This window comes from Styela clava, chromosome 14, assembly GCF_964204865.1.
Source record: "Styela clava chromosome 14, kaStyClav1.hap1.2, whole genome shotgun sequence".
In the NCBI taxonomy this organism is placed as follows: Eukaryota; Metazoa; Chordata; class Ascidiacea; order Stolidobranchia; family Styelidae; genus Styela; species Styela clava.
This window is the reverse complement of record NC_135263.1, coordinates 15,941,733-15,967,294: the sequence shown is the minus strand read 5'-3', so window position 1 is coordinate 15,967,294 and position 25,562 is coordinate 15,941,733. Positions and strand designations below refer to the sequence as shown.

At 37.9% G+C, this 25,562-nt stretch overlaps 2 protein-coding genes across 4 annotated transcripts; both read left to right on the top strand.

Moving 5' to 3' along the window:
• The first annotated feature begins 13,927 nt into the window (after positions 1-13,927).
• LOC144432161 (zinc finger BED domain-containing protein 6-like) lies at positions 13,928-17,237 on the top strand. Of its 2 annotated transcripts, none has more exons than XM_078120286.1 (4): positions 13,928-14,592; positions 15,648-15,943; positions 16,029-16,307; positions 16,565-17,237. In XM_078120286.1, exons 1-4 carry the CDS (start codon positions 14,586-14,588, stop codon positions 17,018-17,020), a joined length of 1,038 nt encoding a protein of 345 aa, XP_077976412.1. In that variant the 5' UTR covers positions 13,928-14,585; the 3' UTR covers positions 17,021-17,237. The 2 variants fall into 2 exon arrangements, with proteins under 2 accessions (XP_077976412.1, XP_077976411.1); XM_078120285.1 differs by lacking the exon at positions 13,928-14,592 and adding an exon at positions 14,614-15,485.
• A 2,267-nt stretch (positions 17,238-19,504) lies between these two features.
• On the top strand, positions 19,505-25,137 carry LOC144432179 (uncharacterized). 2 transcript variants are annotated; one of them, XM_078120338.1, is made up of 6 exons: positions 19,505-19,634; positions 20,772-20,905; positions 21,703-21,776; positions 22,215-22,283; positions 23,784-23,867; positions 24,424-25,137. In XM_078120338.1, the coding sequence occupies exons 1-6, from the start codon at positions 19,581-19,583 to the stop codon at positions 24,564-24,566; spliced, it is 558 nt and encodes a 185-aa protein (XP_077976464.1). In that variant the 5' UTR covers positions 19,505-19,580; the 3' UTR covers positions 24,567-25,137. The 2 variants fall into 2 exon arrangements, with proteins under 2 accessions (XP_077976464.1, XP_077976463.1); XM_078120337.1 differs by lacking the exon at positions 19,505-19,634 and adding an exon at positions 20,445-20,563.
• Positions 25,138-25,562: the final 425 nt, after the last annotated feature.

Here is a 25,562-nt window from a genome sequence, read left to right as displayed (position 1 = left end):
TCATGTCAAAGATAAGTGTAGCACAACCGGTGTATATATAGCAAAACGATTTAATTTGGTGACGTTTCAAATTTCTATCCAGAAAAACTTCATCAGGGCACGATATGAAGAGTACACTATCGTATTTATATATATATATATATATATAGAGCAAAAAAGAAAAGGTAAAAAACTAACGCATCGTGAAAAATTGAAAAGGGGGACAATATGATAATGGATCCGAGTGAGTTATCGCAAGTTATATCTGTAGAAATCTGTCCCTCTCGAAACATGTCCTTTCTACAGATCACAGCATTGATTGGGAAAACAGCAGGATATTATAAAATGAAATTCACTACAGGAAAAGACTATTTCTCGAATCATATCACATTAACAAAGAGAAAAATTCAATGAACGATAAAGAGACTACATTGTTCCCGCATGTGTATAAGTCAATGTTTAGACTCCAGATAGTCGCATATTTGTTTGAACTTGCGCTAATTCACTCGGATCTATTATCATATTATCCCCTTTTTCAATTTTTCACGCTGTGTTAATTTTTCATCTTTCCTTTTTTGCTCTCTATATATACAACAGTGTACTCTTAATATCATGCCCTGATGAAGTTTTAGAAATAGAATGAATAAAAATTCGAAACGTCGGCAAATTGAATCGTTTTGCTGTACATCGGTTGTGCTTTACTTATCTTCGACATTTACTTTGCATGACAGAGTTGCAACGATAGAGACGGATCTAACCGGAATATGTCAAAAATGTTATCATTTATGATATCACAAAACAGTATTACGTAACGTTTTAAGCGAATTCTCGAAAAATCTTCTAATCAAATCTCAAACATACGTTGGCTTGTGTCTGTTTTGATGTATCACGAGTTGGAATAAAGTTTCTGAATGTTGAAAGTTTGGCAATGGCATTCCTGAATAACCCCGCGAATTTTTTTATTCAACCTCGATAACTCCGGACTAAATCAATTAGATTCGAATCATTCTCACCTCAACAACCAAGTCTAATGATTTCCATCGATGCACTAAGGGGATTTTACACCTAAATTGGGATTTCGAAGCGACTGAATAATAAATTTTGGTATCGGGAGATACAGATTTTTAATTATCAATCACTAGATTTTTCGGCATTGGGAGAAAGCTGAAATATTCCAGGGTTAAACCAGTTATATAAAGTTAAATCACTTTAATGAATTATTTGGAAGATTGCCGTTCTTGCCGATTGACGTTTTTATTTTATTAAACAGTTCTATGAACAATACCTTGGAAAAGCACAAACAAAGACAACAAGCACTCTTTTAATAACATGTTGCTGCGTTCAAGGGATATTTTTATAGCAGCTCGGCCAAACAATGTAAATATTTGTGATGCGGTCCCAGATTAAGTGTACGAAACTGAGTGAGTGTGTATTACTTCTTATCATTGAGTTTCGTGTTGTACAGATTATCTATTACATTTTCTATGTACACTTCAATATCAGGAAAACAAAATCATCCCACGTTTCTGTTCTAGTTGTTCAAATATATTATCTGATTCAAACACAGGGGTGTTTGGCGCGGTACACGGTATATATTTGCATGGACCTGGCCCACCCTCCATTTTCTGAGTTGTGCAATTTGCAAGCGGGTGCGCACAATTCCAAGGTTTTCTTCCAACTAGTTATATCACTTCTACCTGTCGGTTTGAGCAACTGAATTTTTTCGATTTCACACAGCACATGTCGATCTATCGTGTGCATCTTTCCATTTTCTTTTATACAGATTCTGTGCTCCAATTTCATCTGTATCACCCTCGTTACCTTCTTTCTCAAAATTTCGCATAGATCCTAACGCACTGTTCCAAAAACCAAACCCCCTGTCTATATGATACCCCGACATTCTTCTACGGAGGAGACCATTCTAATGACTAATGGAGCCATTATTCATTATTATTCCAACTAACATGAGAGTAGGAAGATCAGTCCGCAATATTTAAAGTTAGAATTATCCATTTTTAAACCATTTAAGGAAGACGTCTCGAAGGGTGATATGACTACTGCACTATCAATTGCACTGTAAGTTTCCACTCGAAGGTGCTCTCACAAGGAAGATCAATTCAGAAGTGGAAGCTGTTAACGAAGATGAGCTTGTCAATATCACACTATTATCAAATGGTCGAAATAGACTGGTAAATGAAACAAGAGGATGTGCAGTAATTGATTCGGGACATCAACAGTTTGTGGAGAAGATTGGCTAGCGGACTACTTCGAACTATTGCCTCCAGATTTGCATGACAAAATTAAGCGAAAGGTGTGCTTCGTTACTCTTAAGTTTGGTGATGGCAATAAAGTGCGATCTATTTATGCTATACGTTTGCCAATACAGATATCGGGAATAGCATGCTACATAAATTGCAAAGTCATTCCCAAATCGCCTCCCCTACTTCTGAGTCTTTAAAGAGAGCGAAAACAATCATAAATTTTGAAAATGATAAAATTACGATGTTTGGTCGAAGTGTTGGAATAAGAACAACCGATAGTAAGCACTACTGTATAAAAATATTACCAATTAAGATTGGTAATGAAATTGAAGATAGAATTCTTTTCTTGAAAGATGGTTACACTAAAAATGAGGCGAAAATGCATTTAATAAAGTTGCATAAGCAGTTAGGACATTCTTCATATGCAAAACTCAAGAATCTTTTAGAAAAGGCGGGCCACTCTCACAATTCTATATTTGAGTTATTGAAATAAACCTGTGACAACTGCGCTATATGTAAAAAGTTTAAGAAAACTCCACCTAGACCGGCTGCCAGTTTGCCGCTTGCTAGTGTGTTTAATGAAAAAGTTGCGATAGATTTGCACAAGTTGGATTCCAATTTATGGTACATGCACAGTATTAATTTGTTCACCCGATTGAGTGCTGGGTCCATCATATCATCAAAAAGTTCCAAAGTTATTGTCAATCACTTTATTGATCATTGGATAAGTGTATATAGTACTCCAAGAAAAATCTCAACCGATAATGGGGGTGAATTTAATAACTCTGAGTTTCGTGACATGGCCGAAAATTTCGGGATAGAGATCAAAACGACAGCGGCAGAAAGTCCGTGGAGTAATGGCATTCTGGAGAGGCACAATGGGGTGCTTACTGAAATAATGTTTAAAAGTACGAAAAGAACAACCGTTCGATTGGAAGACCGCTTTAAAGTGGGTGAGTCAAATTTAACAATGAGTCAAGTTGTTGGAAATCATTTGAATGCCTTACATATGTCACGAAAAGCATTTATTGAGGCTGAAAGTAGTGAAAGAGTCAGACGGGTTCTGAGGAAACAAACTAGTTCTCATATGAATTTTGAATATGTAACTGGTGACAAAGTGTATTATAAAAGTGAAGAATCCAATGAATGGAAAGGGCCTGGTATAGTGATTGGTTCCGATGGTGCTATTGTATTCATTAGACGTGGTGGTTGTGATGTTAGATTACATAAGTGTCGGCTTCAGATATATAATGCAAATAAGCAATCAAATCATTCTCCGCCTGAAAATCTTGATAAAAACAACTATGAAATTACTGTTAAAAGTGAGCCTGAAAATTCTGACGCAAAATCTTTTTCTCGAATTCAAGGGTACTAAAGCGATGATGGACAGGAAGAAATAATTGACTCTTCCAATTCACCTGACAGAGATAGAAATTTTGAAAGAACTGAAACAGTTAGGAAGATTGTACTCAAATCTGGTCAAACAATACAATTTTTGTCCACAAGATGATGAAATTTTGCTAAAGTTCTTGGTAGAGCTGGAAAAGCCACTGGTAAATACAGTGATTGGTTCAATGTGAAATACAAGAAGCCAGAGAATTTGGCTGGTGATCAAGCTAGTATAGACATTTCAAAAGTAACAAATCTTCGAGTCATAGAGAACCTGATCATGATCAAGAAAATGTTTTGCATGTTGAAGATGTTTCATTTCTTAAAGCAAAATAAAGGGTTTAGAAAGTTGGAAATGTAATAACGTATATAAAGTTGTAAATAATGTTGGCCAAAAGACAATTTCAACAAGATGGGTTTGTACAATTAAACCTCCTTATCCCGCCACTTCCTAGTCAAATTTTTAAAATATTTTTAATTAGTATTTGTCACCTACCCAAGATGGCTTGAAAGGCCATTGAAGGCTTGTTTGAATCGTATTATTGTCTTCTATACGCAAGAGGTCGCTAATGGACCGCTCCATGTACGAAATTTTGCGTACGTGAGAAAATTCATCGACGATAGTAAACAAACATTCGAAACTCTCTCCTTTATGGCCGTTGAACCGTTACTTATGACAACAACAATCTCTCGCAAGCGTAATAGTCGTTTCGCTGTTTGTTTTCCTAACAAAATGATATAACAGGCAATGGTGTAGCGTAAACAGCTGCCAAGTAAAGTAGCGGTATATTTGTGAAGTCAACGCAGTTCTTGTTTGTTTATTATTGTGCGGGTAATTATTAGTGCGTGTTTACGCGAGGAAAATGAGCGGTCGGCCGCGCAAATTACTTTCTTTCAAGTAATAACGTATTCCTTTGTAAGTTTCTTAGCTTTCAAATATTTACAGATATAAAACTCGTAAAATTGGAAATATGCAAAAAAGGAGTGACCACAACCCGGGTGCAAAAACACTCGGACGAGCCTATATCATGCTTGAAAAAGGCGCGAAAATGTCTTATTGGTTTTGTTTTGAGTTAAGTCCATAATAAGACGTGTACATAAAGAATGTTAACTCTTACTGACCAATCATATTAGAGCCATATTTATATTGTAGTTAAGTCTCATGCCGGGGTAGCAGGGTTTTAAAGATTCTTTACTCAGAAGTAGGGGAAACGATTTGGGAATGACTTTGCAATTATGTAGCATGCTATTCCCGATATCTGTATTGGCAAACGTATAGCATAAATTGATCGCACTTTATTGCCATCATCAAACTTAAAAGTAACGGAGCTCACCTTTCGCTTAATTTTGTAGTGCAAATCTAGAGGCAATAATTCGACGTAGTCCGCTAGCCAATCTTCTCCACAAACTGTTGATGTACAACCCGAATCAATTACTGCACATCCTCTTGTTTCATCTACCAGTCTATTTCGACCATTTGATAATAGTGTGATACTGACAAGCTCATCTTCGTTAACAGCTTCCGCTTCTGAATTTATCTACCTTGTGAGGGCACCTTGTAGTATAATGTTGATTGGATTTACAAATTGCACAACTGAATTTCAATTGGTTCCGCTGCTCTTTCTGAGGGCAATCTTTGACCCAATGATAAATTGATCGACATACAGCCCAACGGCTAACAGAGCCATCTTTCCGCAGAGGATTCATTTTTTGAGGACCTTTTCTTTTATACAAATCTTTTCCAGAGATATAGAGTGGTTCATCTTTAAAATCAGCAGAAGTTGACTTAGGATTCAGGCTTTCCCCAAAAATTATTTTCCGAGAAGATTTTATGCTTTCGTACTCCAGTTTACTGGTTGCTGTTAAAACAAGTCGTTTATCGTGTTGACTCAGTTCAGCACCTTCAAGAAGTTTATACGCCAATACAGAATCTGGCAAGGTTATTTCAAACTTCTTATACAGCCTCTCGAATCTCGAAATGTAGTCTCTGACATTTTCTCTCTGTTCTCTCTCTGGTACGCATCATATGCCTGATCGACTTTATCTCTTTCATAAACTGCATCCAATTTCTCTAGCAGAGTTGACATACCGTCATCTTTGTTCAACTCTTCTGCAGCAATCTTCTTGACTGTTTCTTTGGCTTTCCCAGTCAGAGATAAAGCAACAGCAATAGCATGTTTAGGCTTTGGAAGACTTGTAACCAATGTCCACACTGACACTTCATTTTTCCACTGACTGTAAAGTTTACACTGACACTTCATTTTTCCACTGACTGTAAAGTTTGCTTTCTTCAAAAACTGGAGGATTCTTGTATCTATGCTCCATATTTAGTTTTCCTCTGCTACCATTTGTTTATTGGTGAAAATTAACGTTTTATTGAACACAAGCAATACTTAACAAAAACAGATCAGTTGTCACCGCAAATAGCAGAATATAAAGTCAGACATAAGACACATGTTGCCTCTGCTACACCACAAAGTACTGAATGACCTCTAGAGACCAGCATGACAGTATTAATACTCAGGAAGCATGTTTCAGTGGTTTTAGCCACAATGCTCTACCATCATGCTGTGCTGTCATTGGTCAGTTAAAGAGTGAGAATAGAATTAAAGTACAGTTATCTCAGGATGACAATCACCTGGATAAAATGTAAATGAGAACACACAAGTTAACAATGGTGACATGTTAACATGCAAAATGGTGAATGTGAATGGCAACATTTTCTCTTCCAAGCTCAATAGTCTTTTGTTACTAATATCAGCTAGGGATCGATCGTTGAGAACCTGGACCAATGGTTTGTAGTCAGTCGCAACTATTAGATCTCCGCATCCCAAAATGTAGTAACGTATCTGATGTAGTGCATATGCCACAGCTAGGGCCTCCCCTTCAATCGGAGCGTACCTGCTCTCAGCTGGATGTGTGAACCGGCTCCCCACCGAGCACAATTTCCAGCCGTCAGGGCAACATGCAGGTGTGCGAGCTTTGCAATAGCAATACTTCTGCATCATGAAGAACCCAATTTCATCAATTGACCAATCTGTAGCCAGGTATGTTGGCCTGCCAAGATTGAACAGTCTAACTCCATCCATTATTCCTCTGATGATAATATCTTTTGACTGACGGAAGAGGTTGTCTAGTTCCCCAGTTCACGTGAATTTCACTGGAGGCTTCAGTAAATTTATGAATGGTTTTATTTGTCTGGCAATTGCAAACGCGTAAGCTCCTTGACTTACCAATCCAGACCACGCTCGAGCCCCAGTGATATCCTTGAGAATTGGGAAGTTCCTAATTGCATCCAACAATTTTGCACTACGACGAATATTCGTCGGAGTAACTGTTAGTCCAGCGAAATCAACGGTCTCCCTGTGCAAATTGAATTTTTTTAGGGTTGAGGTAATGCCATTGCGAGCACATAGGTCGAGCCACCGACATGCCTGAAAAAATGAATCCTCTATTAAAAACGCCCACATGCATGTATCATCAACACATTTGACTTTGTTTGAGAAGTCTGATATGATTGCGTCGTACCGCTGGTTATATGCATCGCCACTCGCCAGGAAACCTTGTGGTACAACTTTATACTGGAAACGACCCCATGTCGTTATGGATGTAGTGATATGACGATCCTTTTCTCGAATTGGCACAGCGTCGGTGACCGTTTTGATAGTTCCTTGAGGTACACGGTCCGATAAGTGGAAGGGTGTGGGAACATGATGAGTCTGCCGAACGGAGGCTCGATTTTGTGGTTGGAGGTCAACTGTACGACGCGGGGATCCGTCCACCTTACCGATCACCACCATGCGTGAGCACCATGTGATAGGGGTGTTTGTGCTAACCCGTTCCAACACACCAATACGCACATCTCTCTCCAGATCTGACTTGACGTTTTCTGCCCAATGAACAGGTACCAAAGCAGGTTCGTGAACTGCCACTGGTTTCGCACTCGGGTCTATGTGTAAGTGTAATGGCTTACAATTCATCAACGGAAGAGGTTGATGTTTACATACATTAAAAGTAGTAGAACCGTAGTAGTTGATTAGCCATTCCTTCAGGGCATCAACATCCTCCCCTGTGGCTGAGAGGCTTTGTGGTCGATTCTCCGGTATAGGTGGCGGTTTGCTGGTTCTTTTTAGGCAAGAGTGGCATGCGGCTTCATCAACCTGTTCATATGTATGGCGGTATTAACACATCCGTTATGTGATCTGCAGCAGGTACTGATGGGAAGTCGCATAGGATTGCATCTATGTCTACCAATGCCTCCCTGCAAATGAAAGCTTTTTGCATTATATCACCACATAGCAAAACATTTTCGTTGATCGGGTTTGTCCTATGTTGTCCTTAATTGTCACGCCCACGATGACTGCCCCGATAACACCAAGGTTTTCCTTGATGGCTCCATGCAGTACCAGTTTGACAGGCAACAAATCACTGCGACTGAATCCCATGGCAAATGCTGAGGCTGATGGTATGATCGTGCTCTGGCATCCCGTGTCGGCTACCATAGGCATCATTGTGGCTTTCAAATTTTTAGTGCACTTGATTCCATGCCCAAATTTAGCATGTTCAGAAGGCAGTGGCGTTAATGTTGCCTGGACCATAGGATGTGGCTTCGATGGGATGTCAAGACATTGTTTTGTTTTGTGCCAAGTTTTCGACTGGCCACAGTGTCTCAAACGTTCCTGCTGTCTCATATTGATATGGGGATAGTGAGAGTTTTCCATCCGATGAACTGCTGTTTCCAAACTGCTTGTTTCTCCTGCTGCGTGAGCAATTTCTTGACGAGCGGTTCCTCTGACCCCAAGAATCACAATGAATGCACTCGCTGCACATTGCTGTGTAAAGACCCTTATTGCCACATTTAGCACATACTGAGGACCAAGTCTGTCATTTCTTGGATCTGGTACTGATGTCATTACGTGGTCCGTGAGCTGCATTTCCACATGCCCAACATTTCGCTGACTTTCTTTTGCTTGCCGCTCGACATGTTATCAGCTGACACTCCAACAGCGAACTTGGTAATTTTTCCCTGTTCCTTTTGAGCTATAAATGAGACAGTTTCGTCAAGAGTCATGTCAGTTTTGGAATCTCCCAATAAGTCCGCTAAGATCACATGGTCAGCAATTCCTCTCACCAAGTTGTCTTTGATAATCTCGTGGCTATAGCCAAATGTGTGATAACCACCAGCTTGTTTACATTTTGCTATGTAATTACATAAAGCAGCTTGTCCTCGAAGATTGGTCAGAAAAATACGAACGCTAGTTCCAGGTCATTGAGTCATCTTGCTCAATTTCATCCTGTAGACAAGCGTTCTCTCGTCCTTTACAGCAAGGCGCTTAATTGCAGATAGCAGATTGTCTTCCGACATGTGTGCCACATTCTCTTGTATGTCTCTCATGATGTCTGACCTCAGTTCTTGGACGCAACAATGAAATAATGCTGTAGGGATCATATTATATGTGATACACATCCCAATCTTGTACATATCCCATTGTCTTTTGAAAGCAGACCATTGTTCTGGGTCGCACCCCGTAGATAATATGGGGGATCAAACTTGAGCTTCGGGATAGGTGTTGCTGCCGTCGGTGGGCTGTGGGCTGTCCTGCCATGTAGTTGGAGAGCGGCGGTTAAGACATCCGCTAAAGCTGCATCAAAGTCCTGTGACATCCATTCACACCCATCAACAGGGCACTCTCAACTGGCACTACTCTTGGCTTTGTTGATTTTCAATGAATAAAATGTTGTAAGATGACGATATATTTAATCCACAAAAGCTTTCATCATAAATGATAATTCACTTTCTTAAAATACGGTATTTATTATAAGGGATGATGGTGGTACCTGCAATATACACACATAATATAAGATGGTTAGTTAGTTTGCCATTCCCATTTTGTTCCAAGTAAACTACACTAATGATCACTTAGTATTAAATCCTATACTATATATTAATCTTTCATTACAAAAATCAAAACTAGATAGCGATCGGAGACCGCCGACTTATCGATCTTTCACATGTAAACGCTCCACCTCGCAGACAGGGCATTGTTACGCACACAATCGTTTGCAGTGACGAAAGGTAGGGGATCCCCTGAAACAGAAACTGCGGTTTCGAGACTTAATGGCGACACCGCATGTCCCATCACTAACTAATTAATAACTCGCTAATTATACGGCATAATTAGTCCGAAATAAAGATGCTTCTGGACCGAGATATGATGAATGCACATTCATCATATCTCGCAGATTCAACCTCGCTTCCGTGAGATATCGCGTTACATACGAAAGTGTATAACAGACAAATCAACATACTTACCGATCGAGATCGATAAGTAAACATAATCAGAGTCATCTATACTGCTAATGTAACACAAGAAAACAGTATTAGATAGATGACGAACCGTACAAAGTCTGATCCTTTTTCATATGTCCTTCACTTTTGGTATTTTTCGATAATGACTCGGGAAGTTTCGATAATAACTCTCACTAATTTACCTACCAGAACTTTTGCCCTTTCTCGATTTAAGTGGGCACCATCTTCCTCATGAAGTGAGTCGTTGTTTTACCGGAATTTCTTTGGTAAGTGTGGTGAACCTAATACAGAAAAAAACAAAATTGTATACTAGGCTTTTATTAGCTCAAACGTCGGCCAAGAGTCTTAAAGCAGCACTAACCAAAGAATGACTTTCAAATCAAAACACCTATTAAAGGACGAACAGTATACGTCAGCAGGGTCAAATGTCGTGGCTGTTTTAGGTGTTGCTAGATTTCAAGACATAAATCACCACATTCCCTCCCGCTGATAAAAGTAAGACAATAAAAGTATAATAAGAACTCAAGTATGGAAATGTTGACCTGAAACAAAGGAATTCGAAAGTCGCCCAATTACAAGGCCCAGTCTCCATAACGACCAGGTGCTCTTTTGAAACGACTCGACCGACGAATACGCATCTCTTCCTTCTTAATTGGAGTAGAAGTTTATCTGCTATTTTAACTATGTCATCAGAAGGGTTTATGTCATCTCATCATTCTTCGAGACGGGATTCTCAAAACTGAATGACATATTCTTGGGAGTTGATTTCGATAAGGGTTTAATCTTTTCAAGTTCCAATTGCTTGTAGTCAGATTGTACAGTTTCAGGGAATCGCACCAGATCACTCGTTGAAACCGTGGATTCTCGACCATCGGGATAGCGGATTAACGAGTACTTGGTGTTGGCTTAATGAAGCTCAACTTATTGACAAATTGGGTCGCTTTTCGCCCGTACAAAATTGCGTAGAAGTACTTTACCACCATTCAATAGCCAGTCTGGTACGTAGTTTCCAAGCATAGATCGTCTTCCAAAATTGAACATGCGATTATGTGGCGTAGTACCAGTGGGGGTGCAAAGAAGTGATCTTGTCGCATGTAGAGCGTCTGGCAGAACTTCCTCCCAAGCACTACAGGGCAGATTCCTTGATAACAGCATTAATTTAATAGTTTTCTATATGGTCTGGTTTGCTCTTTCGCATTGGGAATTCCCTTTCGGGTGATAAGAAATTGCGTTGCTAGTCGCTACACCCTTTCTTGCAAGAAACTGTCTCGGTTCATTATCCAAGAAGAAAGTTCCTCTGTCGCTGTGAACATACCCCGGTAAACCAACCAATGAAAATAATGATGCGAGACATTTAGTGACAGTGATTGCAGTCATGTCCGCACATGCGTATACAAAAGGGAATCTACTATACTCGTCCAAAACCACGAGTAAATATCGCCTTTTCCCCCTGACGGGACCTTTAAAATTAATACTAATTCTCTCGCACGGCCGAGTAGCTTTGACCGAGTGATGGCTCCCATTGAATCTATGAAAGTTAGGTTTTATTGGGACACATTGTCGACAATTAGCGCATTCCCTCATAGACCGTATGAAATGAAGTAATCGACGAACACCAGAATGACCCAATTGAGTATGAACTTCTCTAAGACTCGTGGTGCAACAAGTGTTGCTAGCACAAATTCTTGACAATGCGTCTGGTGCCACATTTCCCACACCCGGGCAATGGACAATTTCGTAGTCAAATACAGAAAGTTCTAGTTTCCACAATTGTAACTTCGTATTTTTAATTTAACTTTCATGATTTTTTCCGAAAAATGTATGCCAAAGCTTTTTGATCAGTTACCAGTTTAAACTTTTTCCCATGCAAAGGATATTCCCATTTTCTCACAGCTTCAACAACCGCCGCCGCTTCTTTTTCTACGGCCGGATGCCTTAATTCCGACTTACCGAGTGTTCTAGAGTTAAAGGCGACCGGCCTCCCTTTTTGGTTCAAAATGGCGGCAATCGCAAATTTGGACGTATCAAACTCAATAACAAACGGTTCATCTTCATATATGCACCCCAAGCACGCTTTTAACATATCAGCTTTCAATTGATCTAAAGAAGATAAAGCTTTGCCTTTGAAGGGAAACGATGTGTTAGTTGATGAAAGTGGCTTTAATTTTTCAGAAAATTTAGATATCCATTTCGAATAGTAGGCAAATAATCCCAAGCAACGGTTCAAATTAATTCCATTTTTAGGGGGTTCAAGATTAATAAGAGGTTGTAAATGATCAGGATCTGGCCAAATTTTGCCATGGGATATCAGATGCTCAAGGAATTTCAGTTCAGTCACTGAAAATACAGACTTATTTTTGTTTTATGTCAAACCTTGCCGCTCCGCAGCCTTCATAAAAGCTTTTAATCGTTTATCATGTTGTTGTTGATCATCCCCAAAAATTGTGGCGGTATCTAAGTAAGCAAGGGCCAGCAGCTTCGAACTCAGTGTAAGGTCTGTCAACGTTAGAAATAGGAATTTGTAAATCAATGGTGGGCCTACTGTATATCTTTTCTTTAGCAACCTCGTTAAATATATTGTTTATGCGAGGTAAGGGATACGCGTCAAGAGCAGTGTATCTATTTATTGTTTGTGAATAGTCAATAACATGACGTTCTTTGATTTTTTTGTGACCAATATTCGAGCGCGCCACAGCGACTCTGACCGTTCTATAATGCCTTCCAGCAACAAACTAGCAATCTCATCTTTAATGAACTTTAGATCATCGGAACTGTAGTTTCTGAACCTGACAGCAATGGGCTTACAGTTATCGTCAACAGATCGAAAAATACATAAAAGTCAACTTACTTTTGCGCTAGCCAAATTTCAGAACTCTTTACCAACGTACAAGGAGTCGAGGTCTCCGTTGAATTTGAAGACAACTTTTCGATGTTTGCTCAAAAAATCTTGGCCCAGTATGATGTTCATACACAGATTTTCCACAACATAAAACTTCATTGCACCATTAACTCTCGTTCAAATCTTTAGAGGTGCGTCTACAAACCCAATCGTTTGTGCAACTGATTTGTTCGAAGCAAGTGCAACTACAGTTTTTGGACCGTAGAGGGTGAGGCCAAGACTTCTTGCCACGGATGCCTTTATGTAACTCTGTGAAGCGCCGGAGTCCAATAGAGCCATCAGAAGGTTTTCCGCAATTTTAGCAGTAATCGTCAATCGTGACAACGAAGTATGAATACCATCCATAATTGAAGTCAGGTGCGAATCGTTTACGGTAGCAACCGATTTCTTCGCTTTACGGCAAACCTTTACAAAATGTCCTCGAAAGCCACAATTAAAACACTCTGCGTTCCTAGCAGGGCACTTCAGTCGATTTAAAGCATGAATTCGTCCGCAAAAATAACCCCTTCTACGGTTAACATTTGTTCCGTAAGTACTTCTTGCAGCAGCTACGTGTTGGTCACTATCAGAGCTAAACTCAGAAAATTGGTCTTCCATGTTTACCGACAATTGATCATTCATTGAAGTAACGGCTGCTTGACGAGGCAATGATTGCCGGTACGGATGCCAGAATTTCTCGGCTCGTTCCAAAGAATCAGCAATTTGAATAGCCTTTCCCAGTGATAATTTGTCATATTCTAGCAATCTTCGTTGAATATTAGCGAAACATGGCCCTGTTACAAGCGCATCTCTTAGCGCAGGGGTCACCAACCTTTTCGAAGCCGAGGGCTACTTTCTGGGTACAGATTGAGCCGAGGGCTACCAGTTCAATGCAAACTTCCAAAAAAGTCAATTTGCTCGATCAAGCTTCAATTATTGATAATTACTGCTATTCACTCAAGTAAAAACACGGATAAACCTTAGAATTCTTCAGGAAATCAAACGATTATCACAACGTAGCAAATTAATCACTATCCATAGAACTTCCATTTTCAAACTGATCGTTATTCAAAATGATCACTATAATAATATCCTCGGAAACCACACCACAGGTAGGGATGTAAGTTTCAGAATTTCGAATCGAATCGATTCGAATCAAATCTGATTCGAATCGATTCGAAGCAATTTTCAAAAAAGAGCCGTGATTCTGATTAAAAAAAAATCAATTGAAACAATGCATTCTCCGCGTCGTAAGACTAACGTCACGTTGGCCAGCGAATAAAATCGATTAATTGTTAAAATTGCGCCTTATCGACTATTTATCTATGTCGCCGGGACAAGTTTAGACCAAAGTGACTGGTTTAGACATGTTTATTGTGGCTGCGAGCGAGCTCCGCACGTTTATTTTAGTCGCTTCGTGCATTTGTAATGCCATCGTATGTTTCAAACGTGTATTTCATAAACTGATAGATGCAAAACATCAATAAGAAGTCGAAACCCGGTATCAGAAAACAGGGTAGGCGGCCGACGTCTGTTGTGTGGAATTATTTCTGTACGCCGCTGGAGGAAAATGGCACATTTTACACCTTGTGCTCTGTTTGCAAGGAAAAATTTGTGTATCAAAACACTACCGGAAACTTGCTAAACCATTTACGGAGGAAGCATACGTTTGTGACCGCCTCAACTGGCATTTCAAGCCCTATCCGGCCTAAGGACGTGAAGGATAGGCCTACATGTGAGGACACCTTTGCTCCCCGAAACATTGTTCATGCTGGGTAAGTCAATAGCTTAGGATACGATTTACATATTTATCCTGTACACCCGTATATTTATCTTTTTGTTTTCTAATTTTCGTCCGCTTAAGCCGCTACATGCTATGAATTTCTGTTAGTTCAGTCTGTCAGTAGTTCTACCTGTCTGTAGTTTTTGGTGAAACATAGTCCTGTAGTCAGATAGTCTGGATAGTGGACTTTATTCAACAAGTCCTCTTGCAGTCTTGAGATGAGGTTAACCTGTTGTTATTTTAATTCCAGAACTTCTTCAGTTCAGCAAAGCAGCTTGACTGCCTATTTCAAGCCAATAACTAAGGGTCAGTGTGAGACAATAGATAGATTGATAACTGAAGTTATTGTTGGAGACCTCCGGCCAATAAACCTTGTTGAGGGACAGCATTTTCGTTCACTGATACATCACTTACAGCCAGGCTATGTATTACCCGGGCGTAACACTGTAACTAAACATATTGAAAGGAGGTATAAAGAATGTAAAGAAAAGCTTATTAACATAATAGGGGCCATAAAAGAAAAATCTGTCTCACTTACCACAGACATGTGGACCAGTGCAAGAATGCAAGCATATATAACTGTCACTGCCCATTTCGTAGATCCGAGCGATGGTCAATTACTCAAGTATGTATTGACAACAGAACAGATGGATGAGGCTCAAACGGCAGAAAATATAAAATCAGAAATTTTAAAATCATTGAGTGAGTTTGATATCAGCCCGACAAAGGTGCTCTCAGTGACAACAGATAATGGAGCAAATGTGGTGTCAGCTTGTCGTTCACTTTACGAAGAATATGGTTGGTACCATATTAGATGCGCTGCACATACGATTCAGCTCTGCATCAAAGATGGCTTAAAAATTGAAGAAATATCTCATGCATTAGGTGATTTTAATTTATGTTGAAAAGGTTTATTAACTAAAATTACTTGTCTTTGTAAAAACCTAATTTATGAGAGAAAAAATGCATATTTTTTAATCTGCATAGGTTATTATTTCATTGTAAGCATTTGTATTGTTAAGTGCAATAATTTCTTCGTTTTTGCAGCTGGAGCTCGTCATTTGGTGCAGTACTTTCGCCGATCAACGAAAGCTATGACAACTTTAAGACATCGACATGCTCAGGATGGCACATCTCCTTCAATAGAAATGCCAATCGACGTATCTACAAGATGGAATTCCACTTATGTTATGATAAAAAATTTGATCTCTCATCAATGGACTATTCGATCTGTATTATGTGACCCAACAATTACTCCTAGAACAGCAGCAAGTCACCTGGAATTAGGTGAAACAACATGGAATATGCTTACAGTGCTAGCAGAGATTTTAGAACCCTTCAAGGTAGTGTAAATTACTTTGCATATCTCTTGATATTTGTTAGCACATATATGTATGAAATAAAATTATTTGTTTCATATTTTGACAGGCTGCCTCTGACCATCTTGAAGGTGACTATGTAACAGTTTCCTCTTTGATTCCTCTCACAAAAGGGCTGTTGGGCCATTGTGAGGAAAAGAGAAATGAGGGTGGGACACTATCAGCTATTACGAATGAATTTTGCAACACTCTCATAAATTCTCTCAAACTTCGATTTCGTTCTATACTGGAAATACCCAGTCAAGAAGAGGTCAACTTGTTCCAAAAAGCAACATGGCTCCATCCTTGTCATAAAGGGAAATTTTTTGATCGTTCTTTCAGAGTCCAGGTAATATTCACTTAAAATCTGGTATACCATTGTATTTCTTAAATTTGTGAAGTCAGGTCAAAATTACTCTTTCAAACGCATAGGCTGTGATGTTCCTAATTTGCAACTGTGATTTTTTCTTTTACATGTGTTGGTAGTATTCTGGATTCTGTTGTTCATTGTGTGAGTTATACAAGTGGTTCAACTAACATTATCCCTTTCATATCATTTATAGACTTGTACAAACCCATATAATATTTTTTTTTTTTTGTTTCAAGGTCAGAGTTTCTCTAGAAATGGAAGCCACTGAAGCTTCAATGCCAGAAATACAAGATGAAATACACGTTGAACCTTCTGCGGTTACTGCTCCAGAGGTGGAACAAAATTCTCTCCAAGGACTCTTTTCGATAGGAATTGAACAGTCAAGCTCGTCTGAATCGGAAGGATATGCATCTAAAGTGTCGGAGGAAATTTCACAGTACTTGAAAGAGAAATTGGACAGAAATACAGAGCGGTTAAACCCATTATTGTGGTGGCATGCCCGAAAAACTGATTCTCCATCCCTACACAAAGTGGCCATTCGGTACTTGGCCATACCGTGTACGTCAGCACCAGCGGAGAGAGCCTTCTCTTCTGCTGGTTTGACAGTTTCCAGATTAAGAACCAGACTCAGTGGTACACACGTAAATGAGTTAAACTTCTTGCACTGCAACCGAAGTTTGATGCAGCAGTGAATGATTGCTAGTTTATTGTTCACCTCAATTGAACATTATTATGCGTGCATGTATTAATATGCGTGTTTACTGAAAAATAACCTTGTGTGTGTTGAATAAAGTCAAAGAAAAAGTGATGTTGTATTAATCAGAATCGATTCGGAAATATTCGATTCGAAAAAAAAATATTCGGTATTCGATTCGAAAAAAAAAATATTCGAAACTTACATCCCTAACCACAGGTTCACAATGTACCTGCGTTTTTACGAACACTCTACATAAGCCTAAGATAAAAATGAACTTAACAGTTGTACTGTTAAATGTTGAAACACATTTAACTAATTATGAATATCTTGTTTTCAACATGGAGAAAACTAAAATCAAACAAATTTGGTCTAATGCTTCTCCACCAGTGTGTTATACTCCGGCGTGTAACTTGACACTGTAACTCTGAGCGAGTCTTGCAGATTTTCATTAGCAGTGAGGCGTGTTTCGTGTTTAGTTCCTGGTGAATTTCATGTCAAAAAATGTTGATTCACAAAGATAGCTTGAACCAAACACTGGTCTGGTAAAATGTAATTTCTGTTTGATTTGAAAGGCGAGCTTTTTCTGCCCTTACTGCGCTGACCAATGAATAGTGACAAGATGTGAAATATTAATTGATGTAGCTTACTTATAAGCGCCGTTGTTATGCTTATTTTGGAACAGACATGTGGGCGACTCATGTGGTCTTTGCGGGCGACTTGGTGCCCGCGGGCAACGCGTTGGTGACCCCTGTCTTAGCGCCTCCTCTCTGTGTTGCTCGGCACTGCTCAACTGATCTCGTGTAGCCAGCGTGTGTCTTGCATATATGATATTCTTTATTTTATGATAATCTTTGCGCAAAATCACCATAGCTTCATCATACACATACACATCTTCCACAAAGGAAAACACGTCAGGTGATAAATGTCCACCTTGAAACACTTTCCGTGGACCTGTTGGATTCTACAGCTGTTAAGTAATTTGTAAGCATCCTGTCCCAATGGGAAAATACTTTTAGAGCTCCAAGACATTAAGCACTCGCACCCGAATAGGTTTTTCGTCGGAAGATGCCATTGCTTCCGGAAAACCAGTTATTCGTTTCAAGTTCAAGTTTTGAGCTAATAAAATTGTGGTGAACCTAATACAGAAAGAAACAATTAATAGGCTTTCATTAGCTCAAACGTCGACTAAGAGTCTTAAAGCAGCACAAACCAAAGACTGACTTTCAAATCAAAACACCATGCTATTAAAGGACGAACAGTATACGTCAGCAGGGTCAAATGTCGTTGCTGTTTTAGGTGTTGCTAGATTTCGAGACATAAATCACCACAGTAAGTCTATGTCAACTTAGATGTCAAGTTGTTTTGCAATCAGTTTAATGATATTATTAATTTGATAAATATCTATTTTCTTTTTTTGTTAAGCTTCTGTATGGCACAATTCCCACACAATATACGTTTATTGCGCACTTGCGTATTACTTGATGATTTTCAATTTCCTTGCCCACTTTATATGCCATTTGTATTTGACCATATACCATGAAATATTGATTATTACTAGTAGATGTTTTTTATAAATAATTTGAATTAATCTTGTACCAGTTGCTATTTTGTCTTCATTGAAGATGCTTTGGATATTCAAATAATCTCCATATGTTTGGAGCATTTCTGCGATATCCACTTGCAATAAATGATGAGGTGTTTTATTCATCTGAACTTTAGTCACATCATTCCTATATATCATTGGATAGGTTATGAAATCTTTATTTTGAAATTGGTACGGAATTCCTTCCTTTAAAATAAAATTGTAAAATGATTTTCTTTGTGTATTGTCACAATCCATACTTTTCTCCTTCGTTATAGACACTTGCTGTATTAGATTTGCCTATTTTTTGACCAAATTTGTCGACGACGTCTTTTCTAGGCACCCATTTTGCCTTTTTTTTCAAATTTAACAACGATTGTGTTTTTTGTTACAAGATTTCATCTAATTTCTGTCAATCTACTTTTATCATTTACTTCGGCATCTCTCATCTTATTTTGTATGTCTGACCTGTGTTCCCCACCCGACACCACACCACCAGACTATTGAGAGCACATGGCCACTTCACCTTCACAGCTGGTTGGTCATGATCTGTCACCTGTAACTGATGACAGCAGAAGTCATGCTCATTCAACTGGGAAAAGCTAGTTGACAGAAATATAACAAATTTAACAGATTCTTGGAGTTTAGAAATAAATGAATGTAATTGCCTTTTAGCGGAAAATACAATCTTGGTAATTGGATAAGGAGCCGCGGTTCGCCATATGATAATGTTGTCCTATCGGCTTTCCTCTCGCCCGGGATAAATAATATGAATCTCACTCTATTCAACGTTTCGCCCCTGGTCTATTCGCAGACCACACTCATAGTGAAACGTAGAATGTGAGAACTACTGAACCGCTGGGTAAAACCTTAGGATTTTGCAATTTTAAATGTTTATATTTAGACTGTAAAGTATTCAACTGCGTGAAACTCACAGCAACATCCAGATGCGCATTTCTGAATAAAATAAAAGATGAGACTTGAGTTCAGGTTTGAACTGATGGCTTCGCTGCGGAGTGCGGACACGGTAAGTATCGTTGCAGCTATGTCTTATATTATACCCACTCATGATGAAGCTCTTCTTATATCAGTGATTTCCTTGTCTCATCTTCGGGCCACGGATTTTTAAAGACGCTTTGTTTTGCATGTTCTTTAGAGTTCTACAGAAAGCTCTGTAATAAATCAATTCCTCAGAAACAGAAATTTTGTTTATACTGTCAATCAAATACCTCCAAGTGTGTCTATGTGAAACACGTCAAAGATTACAGTGAGATCAATTTAGGCGAAATCGTATAGGAAATTTTCGTTCTGTCTTCACTGCATTTGATTGTGTATTGCATGCTTGTGAAGTAGTGCTTGGTATGCCCGTGGTGAAAGTGGTGTTTCTCGGAAGATTATTTTTCACAGGCAAAACCCATCAGAATATCCAGAGTTTGCTGCGATTTATTTTAAAATATCATTTGTTAGTTTTAGTTTAATATCAAGAACAATGTTACCATCACGTAATTCATTCAATTGCATATTTTCAAGCTGCAATATGTATTATGCGAGGCGAGGAGGGACACATGGGCTACTTGCTTTATAGCAACTTTAACATAACAGGTTCGGACGGACCCAATTAAAAGGAAGGCAGTACAGAACTTTCATTGCCATTTATTGAAACGAACAGGAAGAGATAAATCAAGAAGTTAGAGTTATGGTACAAAAGACCCCAAATTGAAGTTAATGATCGACCCATCCGGACATTTCTTATCAACTATTCCTCAAGTTTAATCAAATTTTTTAATTTGATTTTTAATTTTAGTTGTAGTGGATCGATAATTTGAAATTGATTCATCACTAATAATGGGTTTCAATTGCTTAACGTTAGCTGTGTTTCTGTGTGGGTCAGTTTCTTTGGTATTTGCGGAGAAATGCGCGCTGCCCATCCCACAAGAAGAACTTGATATTTCAAAGGTATAGATTTACCAACCACTCATTTGCGAAACGAAACCCTTTACCCTATTTCTATATTTCAAATAGTTTTTCATATATTAATAATTGATCAATGACCTATTATGCAATCGAGATACGTATTATTCATAAGTAGAATGAATATTTATGGATATAAATAAATCTTTGACGCAAGATAAAAAGTCCAACTCATTTCAATTTGTACTTACAGCTAAAAGACACAGTTTGGTACCTCGGAGTTCAAACTAACGACGCCGTTTCGGCTGTTGTGACTTGTGTTCGTGTGAACAATTTTACAATAACTTCTACGGGATTCAGTTTTCATGTGGAAGAATTTGGTGTTGGGTAGGTTACTTGTATTCATTTTCGGACATATCATAACTTTCATCCTCTTCAATAGTTGACCTAACTCGTGAAACGCTCGACATTTCCTATTTCAATAATTGTTATATATATACAAGTTAATCAACCAATGGGTAGCAAGGATTGATAGCCACGTGGTGATCAACTTGACCTTTGACCGATTACGGCCCATACAACAATAAATATTGTTGATTTTGCTATACTCTCTCCGACGTTTAACATCTTTGGCATTTGTAAGCCTATTTTACTCTCAGTCGAGAATTCGAACTCCGATTTCTAAAAGTTTGAAATAGCTTGTGCAACCATGCTTTCATAAAACAAGAGAGTCATTCTCAATTATATGGACACGGAGGCCAAATAGCCGGTTCCGTACCGCAGCTAACCACCAGATATCGACTTATGCGAAATCGGGACCTCGACAAGGAGCGCAATTCTTACTTGATGACGTCGTCGCATACAAGAAACGAATCCCATAGAGGCCACAGAAACTTTTAAAATATATTAGTAATTAATAGCCTTCTAGCAGAATATATATTCTCTTCAACCATTGGATTATTAAAGCTATTGATCCAGTAATTACATTAAAAGCGATTTTTTTATAACTATGAGAAGAAGAATACCAACAATAGCAAAAACAACAACATCATGAGTCATGACAGAACGAAAGAAATATACACTTTGTATTAAATAAACTGTCCAAACTCAACCCATTCACGTCCAATGATAGCAAACAATTTGCAATGAGATGTGTCTCGAATCAAGTAATACACATATTTTAGGTCTCACAGAGCTGAATTGACCAATCACTATATACGCCATACACCAGGAGTTTACCACCGAAGTCAGGAAGATGGTATGACGTATACATTATTACTTATCGATCTCTAGATCGGTAAGTATGTTGATAGGTATTTGTCTGTTTGTCTGTTAGATGCACGCGATATCTCACGAAGGAGTGGTTGAATTTGCTCCAAATTTTGCATGTGCATTCATCATATCTCGGAAGCCTATTAATTTTGGATGAATTATAATTAGCGAGTTATTAATTAATTAGTGATGGGACACGCGGTGTCACTATAGAGTCATGAATCGAAACCGCAGTTTCGATCAATAAGTCTTCGGTCTCCGACCGATAATCTCGTTATATATTTACAACATATATCGTTCGTTATACTATAGTCTCTAATAGGTCTTTATAGCAGTCTTCCATACCTCAATCTTAGCTTGAAACATAAGACTAATTTATATTTATTTCTGGCATACAACTGACTGTATTACTACTCTTTTACAGAACCGTCTTTAAAAGACGCACACGAGTACACGTTGGACGGAAAAATTAAAGCCAAAGCGCGGAAAATAGGTATATATGTTTATGAATAGGCGTAACAAATATTTTTTCATGCAATTTTGCGGCATTTTCAGTGAGACATAAATTTTTACGTCTTTTTCAACACCTTTTTATTCTATTCTTGAACGATTTACTGAAACCGACGTTTCCTGGCTTAATATCATTAATACTGTCTTCTAATGAATCAACCGAGACAGATGAAACTGTGTACTTATGTAACTTGGAAAACTTCGACAGCGAATCCTTTAGGATATTGTTAGATATCAGTGGCTGATTTTATCTAGCCTTGTTTGGAGCAAAATGCACGAGTACGCGTCGTATTACGTCATTAAACAAACAATAAATTTGCCTCCCCCTCCCCCTCTCCAAAAATATATTTGGGGGTTGGCTACAATATTGTGTCGACATTTGACAAGCCCTATCTAGATGGAAAATACCTAATTTGGCTTAAAATTACTCATTCTGTTGTGAAAAGTGATTTTTGATAAGAGTGGAAATGAATACAATTGAAAATTTAGCGTCTACATTTACATGTGACCACCCATTTTGTAGCATACCGTCAGTCTATGTATAGATTTTTCCAGTTAGAATATCTTCTAATATGTTCTGATGTCAATCGTCTTCTCAATATTCACTTAGTTAATATTATTCAGTTAATGATATTTTCGTCTTTTTTATTAACTAACACTACAATGAAACCGATAGAACAAAAAGCGTACAATAACAAATACCAGCTATCACAATGTAAATAAAAACATATATAGATATATACAATAAAATACCTGGATTCTGAAAAAAAGCCCAAAAATCAAATACAAAATCGGGGAAACTAAAATCTGGCACATTATAGCTAACTAACTTATTATTCACAGAAAAGCTGAAAACAACTTGATATTTTAAAAGACAACAAGCGCCAAAATAACTGTAATTGCAGTAATGTCATCCTACTGTCGGACAAAATAAATAGGGCTATCAAAATGACCATAAAATCAGAATAAAATTGGTATCCTGAACACAGCTGGTATCCCTAAAGCAGCTGCATTGCTGCAACTGGTAGCCTATCTTAACTGGATACTAAAGGACAGATTGACAGTGCTACAGCGCCAGTAGTGTCTCGAGCAATAAAAAACAAAGTCTAAATAGATCTAGATCAAATAACGGTGTTACAAATACGGGTCGTCACACTTAACACGGATTTTTTTTTATTTCAGCCAACTCATATACACAAATTCAAACCTCCAGAAATTCAGTGCATATTTTTGTTGCAAAAAAGTCCATTTAAGTGATTTTAATATTGTTGGGAATTTCGTCATTCACATCAATTTATGCTGAATTCCAGCCGTAAAATAAAAATTTCACCATGAATAAACAAGCGCAAAATTTTTTTTTTCGTTCTGAATATTTTATACTTTCAACACTGTATAATGATAACCACTATATATATTTCAAAATTATAATTGCTATAATTTCAATTTTCCGGCGCTATTATATTTTAATATTGTTCTTACTTAGATGAGGAAAACTTGATCAAAAACGATTACGTATTTATAACCGATTATTCCAATTACTTTGGAATAATGCTATGTCTCGAAGAAGGTGAGTAAACTATATTTTTATTTATGAGTAACATTGATCCCTTGAGATAGAATTATATTTCAAATTCAAATGAAAAGTTATGCTATCCATTATATGAAAAAATCAGTGGTTCCTAACAGGGATTCCACGGAACACCATGCAGTCCAAGGGTTCAAGTTTTTCATTGATTTATATGAGAATAAATGTAAATACATTGTATTTTTATTCTAAAAGGATCTGAATATAGGTATTTTAATTTTATTATTCAAATGATGTTTTTTGCATAGGAAAAGTAAACCATTGCGCAGGGATTCGTCCAACCCTGGTAATGTTTCGATGGTTTTCCAATCCACCTAAATAGTTGAAAACCAAAGAACTAGACCTTTGATGCACAATGGTTCAAGATTATTTTTGTTGCGTGTCGCTTACTATAAGTTAAAATAAGTATAGATCGATATCTCCCCTGTTACATATTTGATCGATATAGGTATGCTGTGAACATCAGAGACATTATTTTATTTTTATCTTGATCTTTCTAACTCGGTACATTTTACACTAATTTATGGCTCATTTCCAGGAGAATGGCTCCTCTGGAATTTCTTCAAGCAACCAAAGCCATCTCTCAATAGTGTCATCAAATTCTACAACAAACTCCACGAACTTGGTGTCTCTGCTCGTTTTCATGCACCTCGTTGCGATGAAAAATATTTCATCGAATAGAAGATAAATAACCAAACGTGTGATACCGTCACAACCTATATATTCTCCTATTTCGTATAACCAGTTTCTATTTCCATTGAAAGTTTTCATTGGATTATTGTCAACTAAAATACCTTATCATGTCTTAATTAACAGACAAGTATTCAAATCTGTGGTAACTGTTTCATGTATTTTTATTGTTATCATTTTTGTTGAAGGTGAGCCATGTTTCATAATTGGTCATTCTTGCAAACATTTGTCACATCAATCATTCTCATAAATCATTTTTATTCAATCGTTGATTAATTCTATTCGGTTGATTGCGATAATTAGTGCTCTGTGATAACATCTCGCTCCAAATCCGGTATCAAAGAAGTAAACACTCGCTTTAAAGGATTTCAATATGCTTAAAAAAATTCCCAGTTGTTCAGTTCATGGTAAATGTTTTGTATATATATATCTTATACTACTGTATGTAGAGGTAACATAATTATGCTATTTAATGAAATTTATCCGGAAAATCGTTTTGCGTCTAAAAGTTTTTCCTGGTGCCGAATAAATCGCACAGTGACGCATAGTGTTTATATCATATTTGAAACAAGAAAGCACTGCTCAAATACATGGACACAAAAGCCAAAACGAAATATTTTACCCACAATTTCCTCAAGATCATATCCTGGACGAAACTGAACCTGTGGACCATCGTAGCTTACTAGTACCGATACCCGGGCTGCCCTATCTTTACCAGGTTCGGAAACAGAGATGGTACATGTGCTGATAATTCTTGTGCCAATGTTGATAGAAAACTAAATGATTCGACTCACAACTGTGGTAATTATTAATTTGAAGTACTTTACAGTACTTTTTTACAGTAACTTATCGTGTCGGCAATGAAAAACTTTCGATTTTCGCGTAGCTAGTTTTTGCCAAATCAAAGCACAAGACAGTCGTTACGCTTGGCGAATTAAAAATCGTGTTCCCATGAATAAAAAAAATAATACAGCGAAATGTAATAAA

Excerpts from the sequence above, each read along its gene's own strand:
- LOC144432161 (XM_078120285.1), top strand. The coding sequence starts at position 14,819 with ATGAGGTTAACCTGTTGTTATTTTAATTCCAGAACTTCTTCAGTTCAG. Across the intron at positions 15,944-16,028 it reads AGATTTTAGAACCCTTCAAG|GCTGCCTCTGACCATCTTGA; the intron begins GTAGTGTAAATT and ends ATATTTTGACAG. Across the intron at positions 16,308-16,564 it reads ATCGTTCTTTCAGAGTCCAG|GTCAGAGTTTCTCTAGAAAT; the intron begins GTAATATTCACT and ends TTTTGTTTCAAG.
- LOC144432179 (XM_078120337.1), top strand. The coding sequence starts at position 20,453 with ATGGGTTTCAATTGCTTAACGTTAGCTGTGTTTCTGTGTGGGTCAGTT. Across the intron at positions 20,564-20,771 it reads AAGAACTTGATATTTCAAAG|CTAAAAGACACAGTTTGGTA; the intron begins GTATAGATTTAC and ends TTGTACTTACAG. Across the intron at positions 21,777-22,214 it reads CCACCGAAGTCAGGAAGATG|AACCGTCTTTAAAAGACGCA; the intron begins GTATGACGTATA and ends ACTCTTTTACAG.